At 41.1% G+C, this 16,082-nt stretch overlaps 1 protein-coding gene across 1 annotated transcript in view; it reads left to right on the top strand.

Annotated features, from left to right (window-relative positions):
- The window catches only part of NETO1 (neuropilin and tolloid like 1), a 267,053-nt gene that overhangs the window by 247,615 nt on the left and 3,356 nt on the right, over positions 1-16,082 (top strand). The window contains exons 9-10 of the mRNA XM_075314612.1: positions 8,411-8,969; positions 9,867-9,941. Coding sequence (XP_075170727.1) covers positions 8,411-8,969; positions 9,867-9,927 — 620 coding nt within the window. The 3' untranslated portion in view covers positions 9,928-9,941. The remainder of the gene's footprint in view (positions 1-8,410; positions 8,970-9,866; positions 9,942-16,082) is intronic.

The following is a 16,082-nucleotide window of genomic DNA, read 5'->3' as shown; positions in this document are numbered from 1 at the left end:
TTAAGAGGCAAAAAATAAGCTGTCTCTGAGTCCCAGATCCCAAAAAGTGAGAAAGCTACAGGTCTCGGAAAATAGCAAAAGCGCTATTCTTATTTTGGACAAACTTCTGATTTTTTTTTACCTCTTAGATAAAAGTAAAAGTATACATGTTTGGTATCTACGAACTCATACCAACCTGAGGCATCATATTGACATGTCAGTTTTACCATATAGTGAACATGGTGAATAAAAAGAAAACATTGTGAAATTTAACTTTTTTCACAATTTCTCCATATTTGGACTTGCTTTCCTATTTTCCAGCACATAATATGGTAAAATGAATGGTGTCATTCAAATGTACAACTTGTCTCACAAAAAAACAAGCCTTCATATGGCAATATTGACAGAAAAATAAAAAAGTTATAGCTCTCAAAGGAAGGGGAGGAAAAACAAAAATGAAAAATGGATAATTGCCAAGGGGTGAAGGGGTTAATTGCTGGAGGATTTGGGGGAGGATGTAGGATTCTGCCTGCTCAAGTCCTGAGTCTTCTTTATTTTATTTTTATATTCATAATAACCTTGCTGGTTGGCAGCATATGTTGTTGTAAAACTTTTATATATGCATTGATAATGCATTTCAAGATGTGCTAAATGCCCATGCCAAAGGCACTAATGCAACGCCATACTATCAGAAATGCAGGCTTATGGATTTGGGACATGCTTTGTCCGAAAGAATATTGAAACTTAGTTTAAACTTGAGTTTGTAAATTACATGGCAAAGCGTGTTAACAGACAATGATTTCTGAAAGCATTCCTGAACCTATGCAGTGATTTGCATAACTGTATGATGCCTGTTCTTAATTCAGTACTACCTGAGTGCCCATAGACCATGAACCTCTAATATTGAATGTCGATCTTGTTCTTTGTGTAAATGGATTTCATCCTTCATCTATGAATATTTTGATATAATGAAATGTAGTTTGAGAGGTATTCAATGTCTTTTAATATTTTACCACAATTTTTTGTGCATTTGGTCACAAATTGGAGAACCTCTGAGCATCTTTGCTTCTGAGAGACTCTGCCTCTCTAACATGCTGTTTATACAGTCATGTGACTTAGTTGAAAGTTGACCCTCCTGCTGGTTTCATTAGTACTACTTAATTTACAAACATTTGTTAACCCTTTTCCATTTTTTTCTGTTGCTTTGCTACCACCAATTTTTGAATGTGTTATTTTTTTCAAATGAAATGGAAATATGTCTAACTTTCAACCTGTGATATGTGTTCCATGTTCTGTTGTGAATAAAACACAGCTATAAGAGTTTTCCAAATCATCGAATTCTTGTTTTACATATTACAAAGCATCCCACTTTTTTAATTGGGGTTGTTAAATTGATAAGATTAATGCAAACTTTGGCACTCTATAGTTCATATCGTTTTTTATGACATGCAACAGGCCGTGGTGGGTCGAAACCAGATTCCCACCCAACTTTTTCAAAGTCCTCTGGGTATATTTTACATTGATGGGAAGGCCACTTCCAAGGCCATCCATTCCTTCACGGAGCAAGTGGTGCTTTGGGTGGGAATGCTGCACTCAGAGTACATTGCCTTCTATGTGTTACCAAGATTGGCACATCCTCTGTTTCTCGGCCTGCCGTCACTACGAATTCATGAGCCCATCTTGGAGTGGAGATTCGGTGATGAAAGGGAAAGGGGAATTTGAGCACCACCAATGAATGTAAGGAATTCTGTGCCAGATAACGACCACGAGAGAACACAACCAAACAATAAGGTATCAACTAGGCACCAGTGATTCCATGTTAATAATTGAATTCAATATATGCTGGAAGTATATAATGTTAAAAAAAATTGTACACATTTGATATTGTAATAATAAAATTATAGATTTTGCACTTGATACTTCCAGCATATATTGGATTAATTTGTTAACATGGAATTACTGGTGCCTAGTTGATACCTTATTGGTTGAGATTCGGTGAGGGGCTTTGATGGGGTCAATCATGCCATGAAAAATGCCATGTCCCTGTCCTGCAACCTCATCAAATCTATCACCTGCTTTTTGATCCTATGCAGATTTCTCCGATAAGAAGGAAGCGGAGATGTTACCTCCACAAAAGCCATATGACTGTGCAATATACCTACTTCCGGGCTTCTCTCATCCTCAAGGTAGAATCTACCCTGTGTCCCAGGTGTAGACCTAAGCCACGTCTGAGTATATCAAGGAGAATCTGGCAAGGAGATTTATCTAGAAATCCTCTTCTATGGCTCTCTCTGTGCCTGAATTGACTATAGGGGGTCTCAATCAGATTACCGTCAAGAATGAATATCCGCTGCCACTCCTTCTGAAGTTCTTCGATCATCTCAGGGGCTCCTGAATCTTCTTCAAACTCGATCTTCTTGGAGAGTATAATCTAGTTCGCAAACACCACGGGGAAAAATGTAAGACCACCTTTAATATAGGGAATGGCCACTACAAGTATCATGTAATGCCATTTGTGCAAAGCAATGCCCCTGCGGTCTTCCAACAGCTACTGAGTGATATCTTTTGGTTCTTTTCTACTCTTGTGTGGTTGTATACCTGGACAACTTCCTGATTTTCTCCCCTGACCTGCCCACGCACAATAGGAATGGTCCCCAAGCTCTGCAGAGACTGAAGGAGAACCGTCTCTACGCCAAGTTCGAGATGAACATTTTCAAGCAAACATCTCTTTCTTTCTTGGGGTACATAATCTCTGACTAATACTAGTTAAAGATGGATCCTGAGAAGGCATCTGTGATCCTAAAGTGGCCTCATCCTGATAGCATGAAAGCTATCCAATGATTTCTGTGGTTCTCAAAGTACTACAGCCAGGTTTATTCCACACTCCTCTTCCCGAACTGCTAAAATCTCTGCCTTGATCCGCAAGAGCACTAATATGAAGATGTGGACTTTGGAGGCTGAAAGTGCTTTTACCTCCCTAAAGCAGGCCTTCTCATTGGCTCTGGTGCTTCACAGACTTAAGATCATTAAGCAGTTCTTTTTGGAGGTGGATGTGTAAGAGGGTGGTTGCAACCCCAGAGAGAGAAGATGCCCCCACTGAAGACATCACATAGTTGTGAAGCATTTATTGAATGTGTTGTATAGCGTTATTAATGTATTGTTACAATAATGTGTAGTTTTATGGGGCCACCACTAGATGGCACCTAAGAGTAGCGCACTGACACTAGGAACAGGCATAGGTATGCAGTTGAAGGCTAAATCTGCCTGGTAACAGACAGTTTGGATTTTGAAATTAGCTTATAGGGGAGAAGCTAGGGCATAGGTAGAGAGACTGTTTTTGTGCAAATGGAAGTTAGGACCCAGCCTGGGTCAGAGTCAGGCCTCAGGCCTGTGGAGTTAGGGCCCAACCTGGGTCGGAGTCAGGCTTCAGGCCTGTGGAGCAGCAAAGTCGCTGGCTATGTGGAACCTGTAACAAGGAAAGTGGAGATAAAGTTACAGTGGTGTGCAGATAGAGACTGTTGAAGTTAGTTAAGTTTGGGACACAAGACAGAGCAAGAGCAAGGATATGAGAAAGATACCAGAATAAAGGAAATTGGGACACCTCTGATGATGGAGTAAAAGAGACACAGGAGAGAGGGAGCTGCCAACAGAGACACAATTTGGACCACACTACTGAGTCCTGAGGCTGGCACAGGATCCTGCAGCTGGAGGCCTGAGAAAGTCTAAGGAAAGATTGTGGCTTGCAGGGAAGCAGTGCGGCAAATAGGGGTGAGCCTTAGGGGCACCTTTTTGGGACTGTTTTGTGGAGTATTGTCCGAGGGCACTGTATCAAGTAGTTCATTTCAGTGGCGGCCCTGAACTACCTGTGTGAGGTCATGGTGATGCCTGTAATGCCTGTAACAATACGCACCTACCAGAGGTGAGAAAGACAGAAGGATGAAGCTAATGTACAGCTGTAAGATGGACTTTAATAAAAACCTGTTTAAGTTGCCTGGTTATCTTGGACAACTGCTTGTTGCTAAGGATAAGGACGGTGCTGGTGATCAGGAGAGGACCAATGTGCTGGAGAAACCAGGTATTTCCCTGTGGGATAATCCCCAGCTCCCAATATTCCCCTTACTTCTTGCTCCATGTGCTCCCATGTTTTCTCTGATAGCCGCGGTCGGGGTGCGCTTAGTGTCTTCCGGGCACAGGACCATGACTACTGCTGAGGTTTCCCCTGCCCACCGTTACAGATGTTTAATCCTCTGGGTCCAGGGTGGTTCTCACTCAGAAATATGCGTCAGGGCGAATGGTCACTTGCAGATTCACTTGCAGATTCTTCTCCAAGGCCTTTTCCCTGCCAGATTGCAATTATTTTATTGGCAAACATGAGTTTATGGCCACACAAATGGCTTTAGAATAGTGGTGTTATCTACTTGAGGAAGCTGTACATCCTGTCGTCATCTACACCGACCATAAAAACTTGGCCTATCTGCAGTTGGCACAAAAGGCTGAATCACCATCAAGCCTCTTTGTTTTCTGCCTGGTTTGACTTTGTTCTCTATTTTCAGCCAGCAGACAGTAATGTTAAAGTACATGCAGTCTCTAGGTCCTTTCTGTCTGCCAACCAAGAGTAAGAGCCTCAACACATCATCAAGCCTTCCAAAGTGCTCACTGTGGCCCCAGTGATCTTTTCCCAGGTACTACTCTCTTCACAAATGGACAGGTTAGTGTTACAGTGGGGTTACTCCTCTAAGATTACAGGTCATGCCAAAAGAATACAACTCTTCTCATTTCACTATATTACTGGTGGCCAATCCTGTGCAAAGAAGTGGATTTCCTTTCTGCCTGTCCTTCATGTGCTTGTAATAGGACCACTAAGAACCTTCCATCTGGATGACTACTACAATTACCTATGCCGAGTTCTCTGTGGCAGCACATCATGATGGACTTAATCACAAACCTACCATTATACTCCGGTTGGTAGTGAAATGTTTTTCAAAAATAGCCCACTTTACTCCCTTGTCTCCTCTTCTATTTGCTTCAGTACTTTCTGAGAAGTTCAATCAGCATATTTTCCAGTAGCACTGTCTATCGCTCCACATTTTATCTGACAGAGGGATCCAGTTTACTTCCGGTTGTAGAGGGCTACCTGCAAGCAGCTGAATGTATCACTGGACTTCTCTTCGGCCTACCATCCACAATCAAATGGTCAAGTGGAGTGAGTTAACCAGGTCCTGACCAACTTCCAATTCTCATCATAGTGACTGTGTCAAGATTTTGCCTTGGACAGAGTCCTTATACTACAACCATGTAAGCGAAGTGTCAGCAAGTTACCCATTCTTAATTGTGGATGGGCATCAGGCCAACATCCTTTTTCCTGTGAGCATTACTTTGGACATCCCTGAGGCCGGCACTTTTGCTAAGAGTTTCTCCAAGGTCTGGGAAGACACCTGAGCCACACTGGTGAAATTGTCGAAACATTAAGAGGCACACAGATAAGTGGTGTCTGGGCACACCTAGTTTTCAGCCTGGAGACAAGATATGGCTTTCATCAAGATATATCCATCTCAATATGCCTTCCTACAAGTTGGATCCCTCAAGAATGTTATCCTGAGTCACTTCTTCAAGGATCTTTGTACCTTGCCTCAACCTGTCAGTTTGGAGGATATCTTTGAGGTAAAAAACATCCTGGGCATGAAGAGGGTATGAGGTAAAACCCTTTTTTTAATTGACTGGAAAGGTTGTGATCATGGGGAGAGGGCATGATAGCCTGAGGGGAATATTAATGGTCCGCTTCTTTTGAAGAGATTCTTTTCAGACCTGGAAAAGAGGGTATGTAAGGAGGGGGGTACTGTAATTTCGCACCAACATATCTGCACTGTCTCGCTTCCTCCACCCGGCAAAGACGCCGGTGCACTCACCATGCTGGCCACTCTGTGGTATCTCCAGTTCTTGTAGCAGGTTTCCATTCCTATAGCCTGTGCATACCACACAGGTCTCTCAGTACCACTCTTAGGGTGCGTGCACTCTCACCCTTCTTATTACAGGGCCAGCGCACTTAATCGTAAGTGTCTCTCAGCCTTCAGCTGAGAAGTACTGGGTATTTAAGGCATCCTTCCCCTTAGGGAGGTGCCTGAGCAATGTGTCTTATCAGTTAGTCTGTAGCTAGTTAGCTAGTTGTCAGGTCCATTGAATTTGTTCCAGTCCTGTGTTCCAGAACCCAAGTTCTTGAGTCCATTGCAGTTCTGCATACCCATTCAAGTGTACCAGTCTGTACCAGCCATTCAGCCAGAACCTGCTCTCCAGTTTGCACCAGTCATACTACCAGTACCTGCTGTCCAGCCTGCACTATCTGTGCAGCCAGTACGTGCTGTCTATTGTGTAACATAAATCCTCTCACTACCTGCCATCCAGACTGTACCAACCGTCCTGCAAGTACCAGCCTGCCAGTCCGTTCCAACCATTCTGCCTATACTTTGATCTGTACCTGAATTCCTGACCCCTGGGGTTAGCTGTTGTAGACCCAGGGACTACCCTAGAGTGGTACCTGGCGGCTAACCTTCCAGCACAAGCCTAACCAACCTTACCATCAGAGGCTCTAGTGAAGATGAGGCAGTCGCTTAGTCATGCCATGCCGTGGTAAGCTCGAACCCGTGGTACAGTGGGTCCATACCCACCAGCGAGACATTAACCAGGTTAAAGATTGCTTCCAGTATGTGAAAATAAAAGATCTTCAGAAATAAAAGTTATCTGAGATAACTAACATGATGTAACATAATTCATTTAATAAAAATTTTGTCTTGGGTTGGATTCTCACTTGCATTTTTTGCACTACTATATTATTTAAAAAAAGGATGTATTAATACAAGGATTTGATTTTATTTTTATTAGCCACAAACTGGTGCAATTGTTTTCTTATTTTCACCTATTTATATTTTTTTCTGTTTTAATTGTTATATCATGTCACAGCTAGCCACAGTGCTTTCAAAACATAACATGTCACTAATTTTCTTTTAATACCAATATTCACAATGCCCAAATGAGAATATCATATGAAAAAGTCAATTATAGTGCCCATTATGGTACATCTACTATGCCCCTATTACAAATGAGAAACTGAGGAAACGTAGTGTTTAATAAGATATTAAATTTTATTTATCATTATTAAATTAATGTCATCAAAGTGCAAAATTACAAGTAAAAAAGAACAATACACATAAGCAAGGCAAAAAATAGAAAAAGGATGTAGCGGGAAAAAATGTTGAACTGTACATGTATGTGTGCACACCTAAATAAGTTCAATCCAAAATCCTCAGATGGAGAGGAAAGAATCCTGTTCCCAGGCGCTATAAGGTGATCCTAAGAGGTTAGTAAAGTGGTTCAGAGATTCATAGAAAAAAACTCATCTAACTAGTTAATGCTAGTACATACATATCAAGGTGCCGTCTGCCGTCCCACATAGATGGAATTTCAAGGGAAGACCCCCGACGATCATTTCTCATATAAAGTTATGGCTTAGTGATGGGAAAGTGTTCCATTGATCTGCCAGGACCTTTTTAACCTCTCTCAAGCAGTCACATTACAGTTAATATGCCAATTTCATTGGATAAGGCAGCACACAGCGGCGTCAGGACCTGCGCATGCGCAGAAGGAGCCACGCATTACCATGGCTCCCTATGTACATACCACAGGTCAGAGAAACAACGTGGAAAGAGCAAGGAGGAAAGCAGCATCAAGGAGCATATGCACATCAATGAAACAGGCTGATTGAAAAATATGGACAGCATCCCAGATACCATAGCAGCATCCAAAATTACGAGTGTGGTCTGAGAATTTAATATACCAAGTGACAACAAAGTACTAAGTGTCATAGTAACTTTAAGAGGTATAAGGTATGATCACAAAAATTAATACACCATATCTGTGTAACAAAAACAACCGAGATATCATAATTTATATAGGCAGAAAATATGCCCCTATTACAAAGGTGCAACATTTTAGAACCAGTCATTGTGATCATAAAATAAATGGTTCCAGTAATAAAGGTGGTTATAATAGTCCATTACAGAGCCAATAACCATATAACACTATAGGAGCCACAGTGCTTCCATAGCATCAAGCCACAGTGGACTGAAAACATTGTTATATACTGTGATTTTATCCTTCTTCACACTTGTTTCCCATTTTCACAGCTTTACACTTCTTCAAGCAATGAATTGCCAATAAGATGGCAGAAAAAATGCTTATATGTGCTTTTTTCTGGAACTATTCTGCCTTTGAGTAGTACATACTGGTACATGACGTACCTTTCTAGCTACAAATACTATATTACATATATTGAGATACAATGGTTTCCATAATTAATAATCTGGTGTTTTATTTAAATCTTAAGATGTTATTGTTATCATTGCCAATAATGTATTTATTTAATGTTCTTATCCTACAGAAAAAAGAAAATCCAGCCTTTTCGACCAGCTTACAAATACCAGTGGGACAGTTATAGGGGTCTCTTCTTGCATTGTCATCATTCTCATTATTATCTCTGTAATAGTACAAATCAAACAGCCTCGCAAAAAGTTCATCCAAAGGAAGGCAGACTTTGACCAAACAGTATTTCAAGAGGTATTTGAACCTCCACATTATGAATTATGCACTCTTAGAGGTTCAGGAGCTGCAGCAGACATTGCTGATGTTGCAGATGATTTTGAAAATTACCATAAATTACGAAGATCATCTTCAAAATGCATTCATGACCATCACTGTGGATCACAACTGTCAAGCACTAAGGGCAGCCGTAGTAACCTTAGTACAAGAGAAGCACCCATACTAACAGACACACCAAACCAGCCTGCTAAACCCAATCTACAGCCTATGAATAGAAGAAATATCCTGGTAATGAAGCATAGTTATTCACAGGATGCTACAGACACATGTGATATTGATGAAATTGAAGAGGTTCCCACTACAAGTCACAGGCTATCCAGACATGACAAATCAGTCCAGCGGTCAGTATCAATAAATTTTTGATGAGGACATTTACTTAAGGACTTGCTCGTTCCTTCAAATATATTCTTTCATCTTTTTATGTTTCATCATTTCCCTTACCATTACCTTTCGATTTTTTTTAAACTCTTTTAAAAATTTAGATAATATACAAATAAATTGTAGAATGAGCACTCACTCATTTATGATGAAACATATTGTTTTTCATCTCATTTAATATTTTTAATTAAGTCACTGGTTCATAAGAATTTTAAATGATAATGCATCCATAGATCGTAAAACTTTTACTAACCCTCCTTCTTCAGTGAATGCTTCTATTTCAATTTTCGGGTTGCACTTTTTACTATATCGAATTATGCCATGCTCCTGCATGCATGCAATAACATTAACATATACAGTATGTATGAAATCCTCTGAGGTTTTAGTTATTATAACCAGTTCTTATTATCAGTACTGTTGATTAAATATTCCTAGAAATAATATTTGGTTCTATTTTATGAATCAGTAAGAAATTTAGCAGAGCATTTTAATAATAAAAAAATAGAAAACAAAATAAGAAAAATAGTTTTTTTAATATAATGCATACTGAATGACTGTGAAAAAGATTTGTATACAAATTGTCAGGGAAATAACCGTTCCATAAGCCATTGGATGTTATAGCACTACCTGTATGTTTATCTGTGTTTGTATTGCATGCATACTTGTGCTTATGTGTTTGTTTACATGCACTACATGCTTTCTTTGCACATTAAAATCACTAATATCTCTCAAAAACTCTTCTCTTCCTTTACTGTTTTGCATGCCTGTGTTTTTGTAGTGTGATCTGTTATTTATGATCATTTTCTGAATGTAATCTGTTTTATGCAAACACATTGAATGAAATAGCCATAACATTCCAGGTTCTGCCTCATTGGGTCTCTAAACAAACATGAAACTGAATATAATACAACTAGGGTATGAAAAGAAGAATTAAGGTAAGGCAGTATGTGGCATGTATTGTTTTCATGTATTGTATTTAACATTGATAGGATAATTAAGGAACCTTTGACAGTTAGCAAGTAGAACTAAAGAAATTCAGATAGAATGTATAGAAATTTGTGTCTTAGAATATTGAAAAATAACTATTTAGATGGCATTTATAACTGTGGTGGTAGTATAGATAGACAGACAGACAGATAGATAGATAGATAGATAGATAGATAAAAACGTTTGGACCTATTAATTGCTCTCTAAAGGCTACTTTACACACTGCGATATCGGTCCCGATATCGCTAGTGTGGGTACCCACCCCCATCTGTTGCGCGACACGGGCATATCGCTGCCCGTGCCGCACAACATCGCCCAGACCTGTCACACATACTTACCTGCCCGGCGACGTCGCTGTGACCGGCGAACCGCCTCCTTTCTAAGGGGGCGGTCCGTGCGGCGTCACAGAGACGTCACTGAGCGGCCGCCCAATAGCAGCGGAGGGGCGGAGATGAGCGGGACGTAACATCACGCCCACCTCCTTCCTTCCGCATAGCGGCCGGGAGGCAGGTAAGGAGAGCTTCCTCGTTCCTGCGGCGTCACACATACCGATGTGTGCTGCCGCAGGAACGACGAACTACATCGTTACTGCTGCAGTAACGATAATTGAGAATGGACCCCCATGTCACCGATGAGCGATTTTGCACGTTTTTGCAACGATGCAAAATTGCTCATCGTTGTCACATTCAGCAACATCGCTAATGCGGCCGGATGTGCGTCACAAATTCCGTGACCCCAACGACTCCGCATTAGCAATGTCGCAGCGTGTAAAGCCCCCTTAAGATACAAAATAGGCATATACTGTAAACAGGAGAACAACCTATTTTATTTACACCTGCAGTCTCTATGATGTGACAGCTGTGGACTTTGGCAGATGAGGCCCCCTGTCACTGCCATCTATGTACTTTTGTGAAGCTAAGCCATGCACTGGGCTTCATAAGAGACTGTAATTTGTTCTATACACTGCAATACTGCAGTACAAACAATCACAGGTTCAAGCCCTAGATTTGGACTCAAAAAATAAATGCAATTTGGAAAAAAAACATAAAAATATTAAAGAATAAAATAAAGTAAATATTTGAAACTCCCCACTTTTGCCCAGTTAAAAATACATTATACACAACTCCAGCATTTTTTTTCTTCCAGCGTTGGAGTGGTGCTGTAAATGTAAGCCCTCTGCTCCCGGTATTATCCTCACTTGCCTCCGTTTTCATCCTTTTTTGGCACCGCTCCAATCCCATGGCACATTTTCTGCCTGTAACTTTTGACTGACCAAAAGTCAGAACTTAAGTCACAAGTACTCCATGTAACTCTATGAGAGCCAGATCAAAACCAGAATGAGACTCTCATAGAGTTACATTGATTTGTGACCTCCAGCGTGCTCCATGAAACACTGGGGCTATTCCCAGGTAATAAATTGCTAGAATCTGTAAGGAGAGCCACTGCAAATATATGACTGTGGCAGATGAGTATAATGCAGGGAACTTACATATAAAGCACCAGTCCAGCTGTGAAATATAATTAAAAACACGGGAGTGGTGCTTTAAAAATTTGTAAAACATATTAAGTATTTCTGCATTCTTAAAAGTATGATCTAGTAAAATATAAAAGTATTTAACACATATAGTAAACATCATAAAGAAAAAAGATTGAAAAGATAAAATTGCTGTTTGTAGATTGGTGCAGCAACAAAAAATGCAAAAAAATGTTGAAAACATTTATACAACCAAACTGGTATGACTAAAAACTACAGCTTGGCATCATAAAAGAAGCATACAGGTCCCTCGACAGAAGAGTAAAAAAGTAATGAGCCCGGGCTCACTTGCCACACTTTAGCGTGGCACGTGCGTTCAGACCTACGGGCATCTGACTCACAACAAAAAACACAACAAACAAAGAGGACAACGGGGGCACAATAACAATGGAAGGCCCTGGAGCTAGTGAGAGAGGTAGATTGGACATCTCCTATCCTCACCTGCAGCTGTCCCTACTCTCCTTGCTAGACATTATACAGTCTCCAAATATGTCATCGAGCCGCAACCTAAGACCCCGTAGGTGGCTAGTCAGAGGCATGTGAGGTTCACTAGACCTACCGCTGCACTAATAAAACACAAATCGGGGGGAACAGCAACAAAAAAGGATCAGGCCCAAGTTCATAAACAACTCCTCAGAATGACTTTCCACCAAGGGGGCCAGAGAACAATGAGTTTGTATCTCCAGCAAGTATTTCTGGGTAAACACTACTACTTAAATCTTAATGGGCATAGCTATAAAGCAGCTGCAGCTGATATTATCTGCTAGGAGTTCCTGGCAACAAGACTGACATTAACTCCTTAGGTCCCAAATGAAATTAAACTACGTTTAAATATAGAGCCTTAGATGGTAATGAATGATTATAGTGCTGATCCTGTCACTAGTCTTCAAAGATGGAGAGACGACCTTGACAGTACCCCCCGCTTTAATGAGAGGCCTCAGAAATCTCAAGACTAGAACACATCGTTCACCTCAACAAATGTGAACAAGACTCTCAGACACCAGCCAAGCACCCAGGAGATGGTTCTAATCATGTAGGCACAACACATCTCTAAAGCAAGGACCTGTGGGCCACGTGATGGGTATTATGTTTTAGGGGTAGCTCTAGCCATGTGACCAAAGGGTTAAGAATGTCTGTTACTCTAAAAGGACCAGCAAACCTCCAATCTAGAACCCCTACCACACTTTTCCACCTGGTGTTTTTAATGGACACCCATATGTATTCATTCACACATAGGTCCAGACCAGAACATTTATTACTACACACACATCCAGTAGCAGAAGTAATCTTGTCCATGCCTATAACAAGAGTATCTCCCTGTTTTTTCAATGGGCACCCCATTGGTACCGGACCAATGGGTACCCCATTGGTACCGGACACTTAGAAGGGACGACCACCCTTTCACGATCCCTTTAACAGGGAAGAACTGAGACCTACTCTCCCCCTAGAATGAGGGTAGCATGCAAACGCCTCTCCCAGAAGCCTTGTTAATTACCACTAATGAACAAGGAGGCAAGTTTTTAATCAATACCACAGAGATGGTAGCACACAGGCAGTTGGTTTTGCAGAAACTGCCCCAACTGACTACTTCCCTAGACTGCCAGTCAATCACAGGGTTATGCCTTTTCAACCAGGAAAGTCCCAAAAGGATGGGAGTGGGAAGACCATCCAAGACATAGCAAGACAGATGGAGCAAGATATCCAGAGCTCTGTACAATATTCCTCAGCTAGTCACGCCCCCTGCTGTAGTGTACAAAGTTTAGACACCGTGAGTAAAATGCCGATAGGGTCGCCGTATACCAGGGCCAAAGCTGCAAAAAATTAATCTACCAACTGCAGTGACTGGGAGACGGTAAGGAGTGAGAAGGCCAAGTACAGGGGATCTCCCCACAACAGAGAGACAACTATCCCCACTCGCTGTTCCTCCTTCTCAGAAGTACAAAACCAGAGCCTGAAGTACAACTTGCAGGACTCCCTGAAGGTGGTAAACTTGTACATCCCACTATAAAACGTATCTGGGAGGAATATCTTGGTTTCTTATTGTGCCTGGTCATACACTGAGATTACAAACCTAGCAATTTGCTGCAGTTAAAGCACAAGCTGAGAGCACAGATCCATGATCTTCTGAGAGAGAGTGTGCATGAGGTGTGCAAGCGCAACCACCTGAGCTATAGAGACAAAGCTAAAAAATGTAAAGCTCTGAAGATAATGTCATGCTTGAGCGTGGCACATGCGTTCAGACCTATGGGCGTCTGACGCACAACAGAAAACACAAAGAGGACACTAGGGAAACAATAAAAATGGAGAGCCCTGAAGCTAGTGAGATGGATAGATGGCACACCTATCCTCACCTGCAGCTGTCCCTACTTTCCTTGCCAGTCTCTATACAGTCTCTGTCACCGAGCAGGATCCTGAGAATCCCTGTAGGTGCCCAGGCTAGAGGGAGGCAGGTGAGGCTCAGTAGATCATCATCGCTGCACCAATAAGACACAAGGAAAGGACAGACAAATGGGGGAACTTGCAATGAAAAAGGATAAAGCCCAAGTTCAGGAACAACTCCTCAGTAGGACCTTACACTTTTGCGGCCAGTGAACAATGACTTTGTATCTTCAGCAAAGATTGCTAGGAAAACACTACTACTTAAATGTGAATGGGCATGGCTACAACGCAGCTGCAGCTGAAATTTCCTGCTAGGAGCTGCTGGCAACAAAACTGACTTTAACTTCTTAAGTCCCAAAGAAAATGAAACTACATTAATATATAAAGCCTAAGATGGTAATGAATGACTCTAGTCCTGAACCTGTCACTAGTCTTCAAAGATAGAAAGACGACTGTGACATCATGATGACACAAATCAATTTTTTTTACAAACTGTAAAACTTTTTTCAAGCTCAACATATTTTGAAAACAATTGCAGAAATGGGTTATTTTCATCACGCTATGTTGACACGTACGTAAGAAGTTGCAACTCTTGAAAGAAAATAATATATATATACAGTGAAGGAAATAATTATTTGATCCCTTGCTGATTTTGTAAGCTTGCCCACTGACAAAGACAAGAACAGTCTATATTTTTAAGAGTAGGTTAATTTTAACAGTGAGAGATAGAATATCAAAAATTAAATCCAGAAAATCATATTGTATAATTCATATCAATTTATTAGCATTTTGCAGAGAGAAATAAGTATTTGATCCACTAGCAACCATTAAGAGTTCTGGCTCCTACAGTCCACTTAGATAATCCTAATCAACTCGTTTCCTGCATTAAAGAGATCTGTCTTAGATTATCACCTGTATAAATGAATCCTGTCCACAGACTCAATTAATCACACAGACTTTAACCTCTACAACATGAGCAAGACCAAAGAGCTTTCTAAGGATGTCAGGGAAAATATCATAAACCTGTACAAGGCTGGAATAGGCTACAAAACCATAAGTAAAACACTGGGAGAGAAGGAGACAACTGTTGGTGCAATAGTAAAAAAATGGAAGAAATAAAAAATGAGTGTCAATCGATATCGATCAGGGGCACCATGCAAAATCTTACCTCGTGGGGTATCTAGGATTATGGGGAAGGTGAGAGATCAACCTAAAACTACATGGGGGAACTGGTTAATGATCGCAAGGCGGCTGGGACCACTGTCACCAAGAAAACCATTGGTAACACATTACTCCGTAATGGCTTAAAATCCTGCAGTGCCCGCAAAGTCCCACTACTCAAGAAAGCATAAGTGCAGGCCCGTCTGAAGTTTGCCATTGAATACCTGGATGATTCTGAGAGTGATTAAGAGAAGATGCTGTGGTCAGATGAGACAAAAATTGAGCTTTTTGGTCTTAACTCAAATCGCCGTGTTTGGAGGAAGAGAAATGACCCAATGCCTATGCCTATGACCCAAAGAACACTGTCCCCACTGTCAAACATGGAGGTGGAAACATTATGTTTTGGGGGTGTTTCTCTGCTAAGGGCACAGGAGTACTTCACCGCATCAATGGGACAATGGATGGAACCATGTACTGTAAAATTCTGAGTGACAACTTCATTCCCTCTGCTAGGACATTAAAAATGGGTCGTGGCTGGGTCTTCCAACATGACAATGACACAAAACAGACAGCAAGGGCAACAAAGGAGTGGCTCAAAAAGAAGCACATTAAGGTCATGGAGTGGCCTAGCCAGTCTCCAGACCTTAATCCCGTAGAAAACCTATGGGGGGAGCTGAAGCTCCGAGTTGCCAAGCGACAGCCTCCAAACCTTAATGATTTAGAGATGATGTGCAAAGAGGAGTGGACCAAAATTCCTCCTGACATGTGCGCAAACCTCATCATCAACTAAAAAACTAAAAAAAACAGTCTGACTGCTATGCTTGCCAACAAAGGTTTTGCTACCACGTATTAAGTCATGTTTACCAGAGGGAGCAATTACTTATTTCTCTCTGCAAACAAATTTATATAATTTATGCAATATGATTATATTTATTTTGGATATTCTTTCTCTCACTGTTAAAATTAACCTACCCTTAAAATTATAGACTGTTCCTGTCTTTGTCAATGGGCAAAC

This window comes from Anomaloglossus baeobatrachus, chromosome 6, assembly GCF_048569485.1.
Source record: "Anomaloglossus baeobatrachus isolate aAnoBae1 chromosome 6, aAnoBae1.hap1, whole genome shotgun sequence".
Classification (NCBI taxonomy): Eukaryota; Metazoa; Chordata; class Amphibia; order Anura; family Aromobatidae; genus Anomaloglossus; species Anomaloglossus baeobatrachus.
This window is presented reverse-complemented; position numbering and strand designations above follow the sequence as displayed.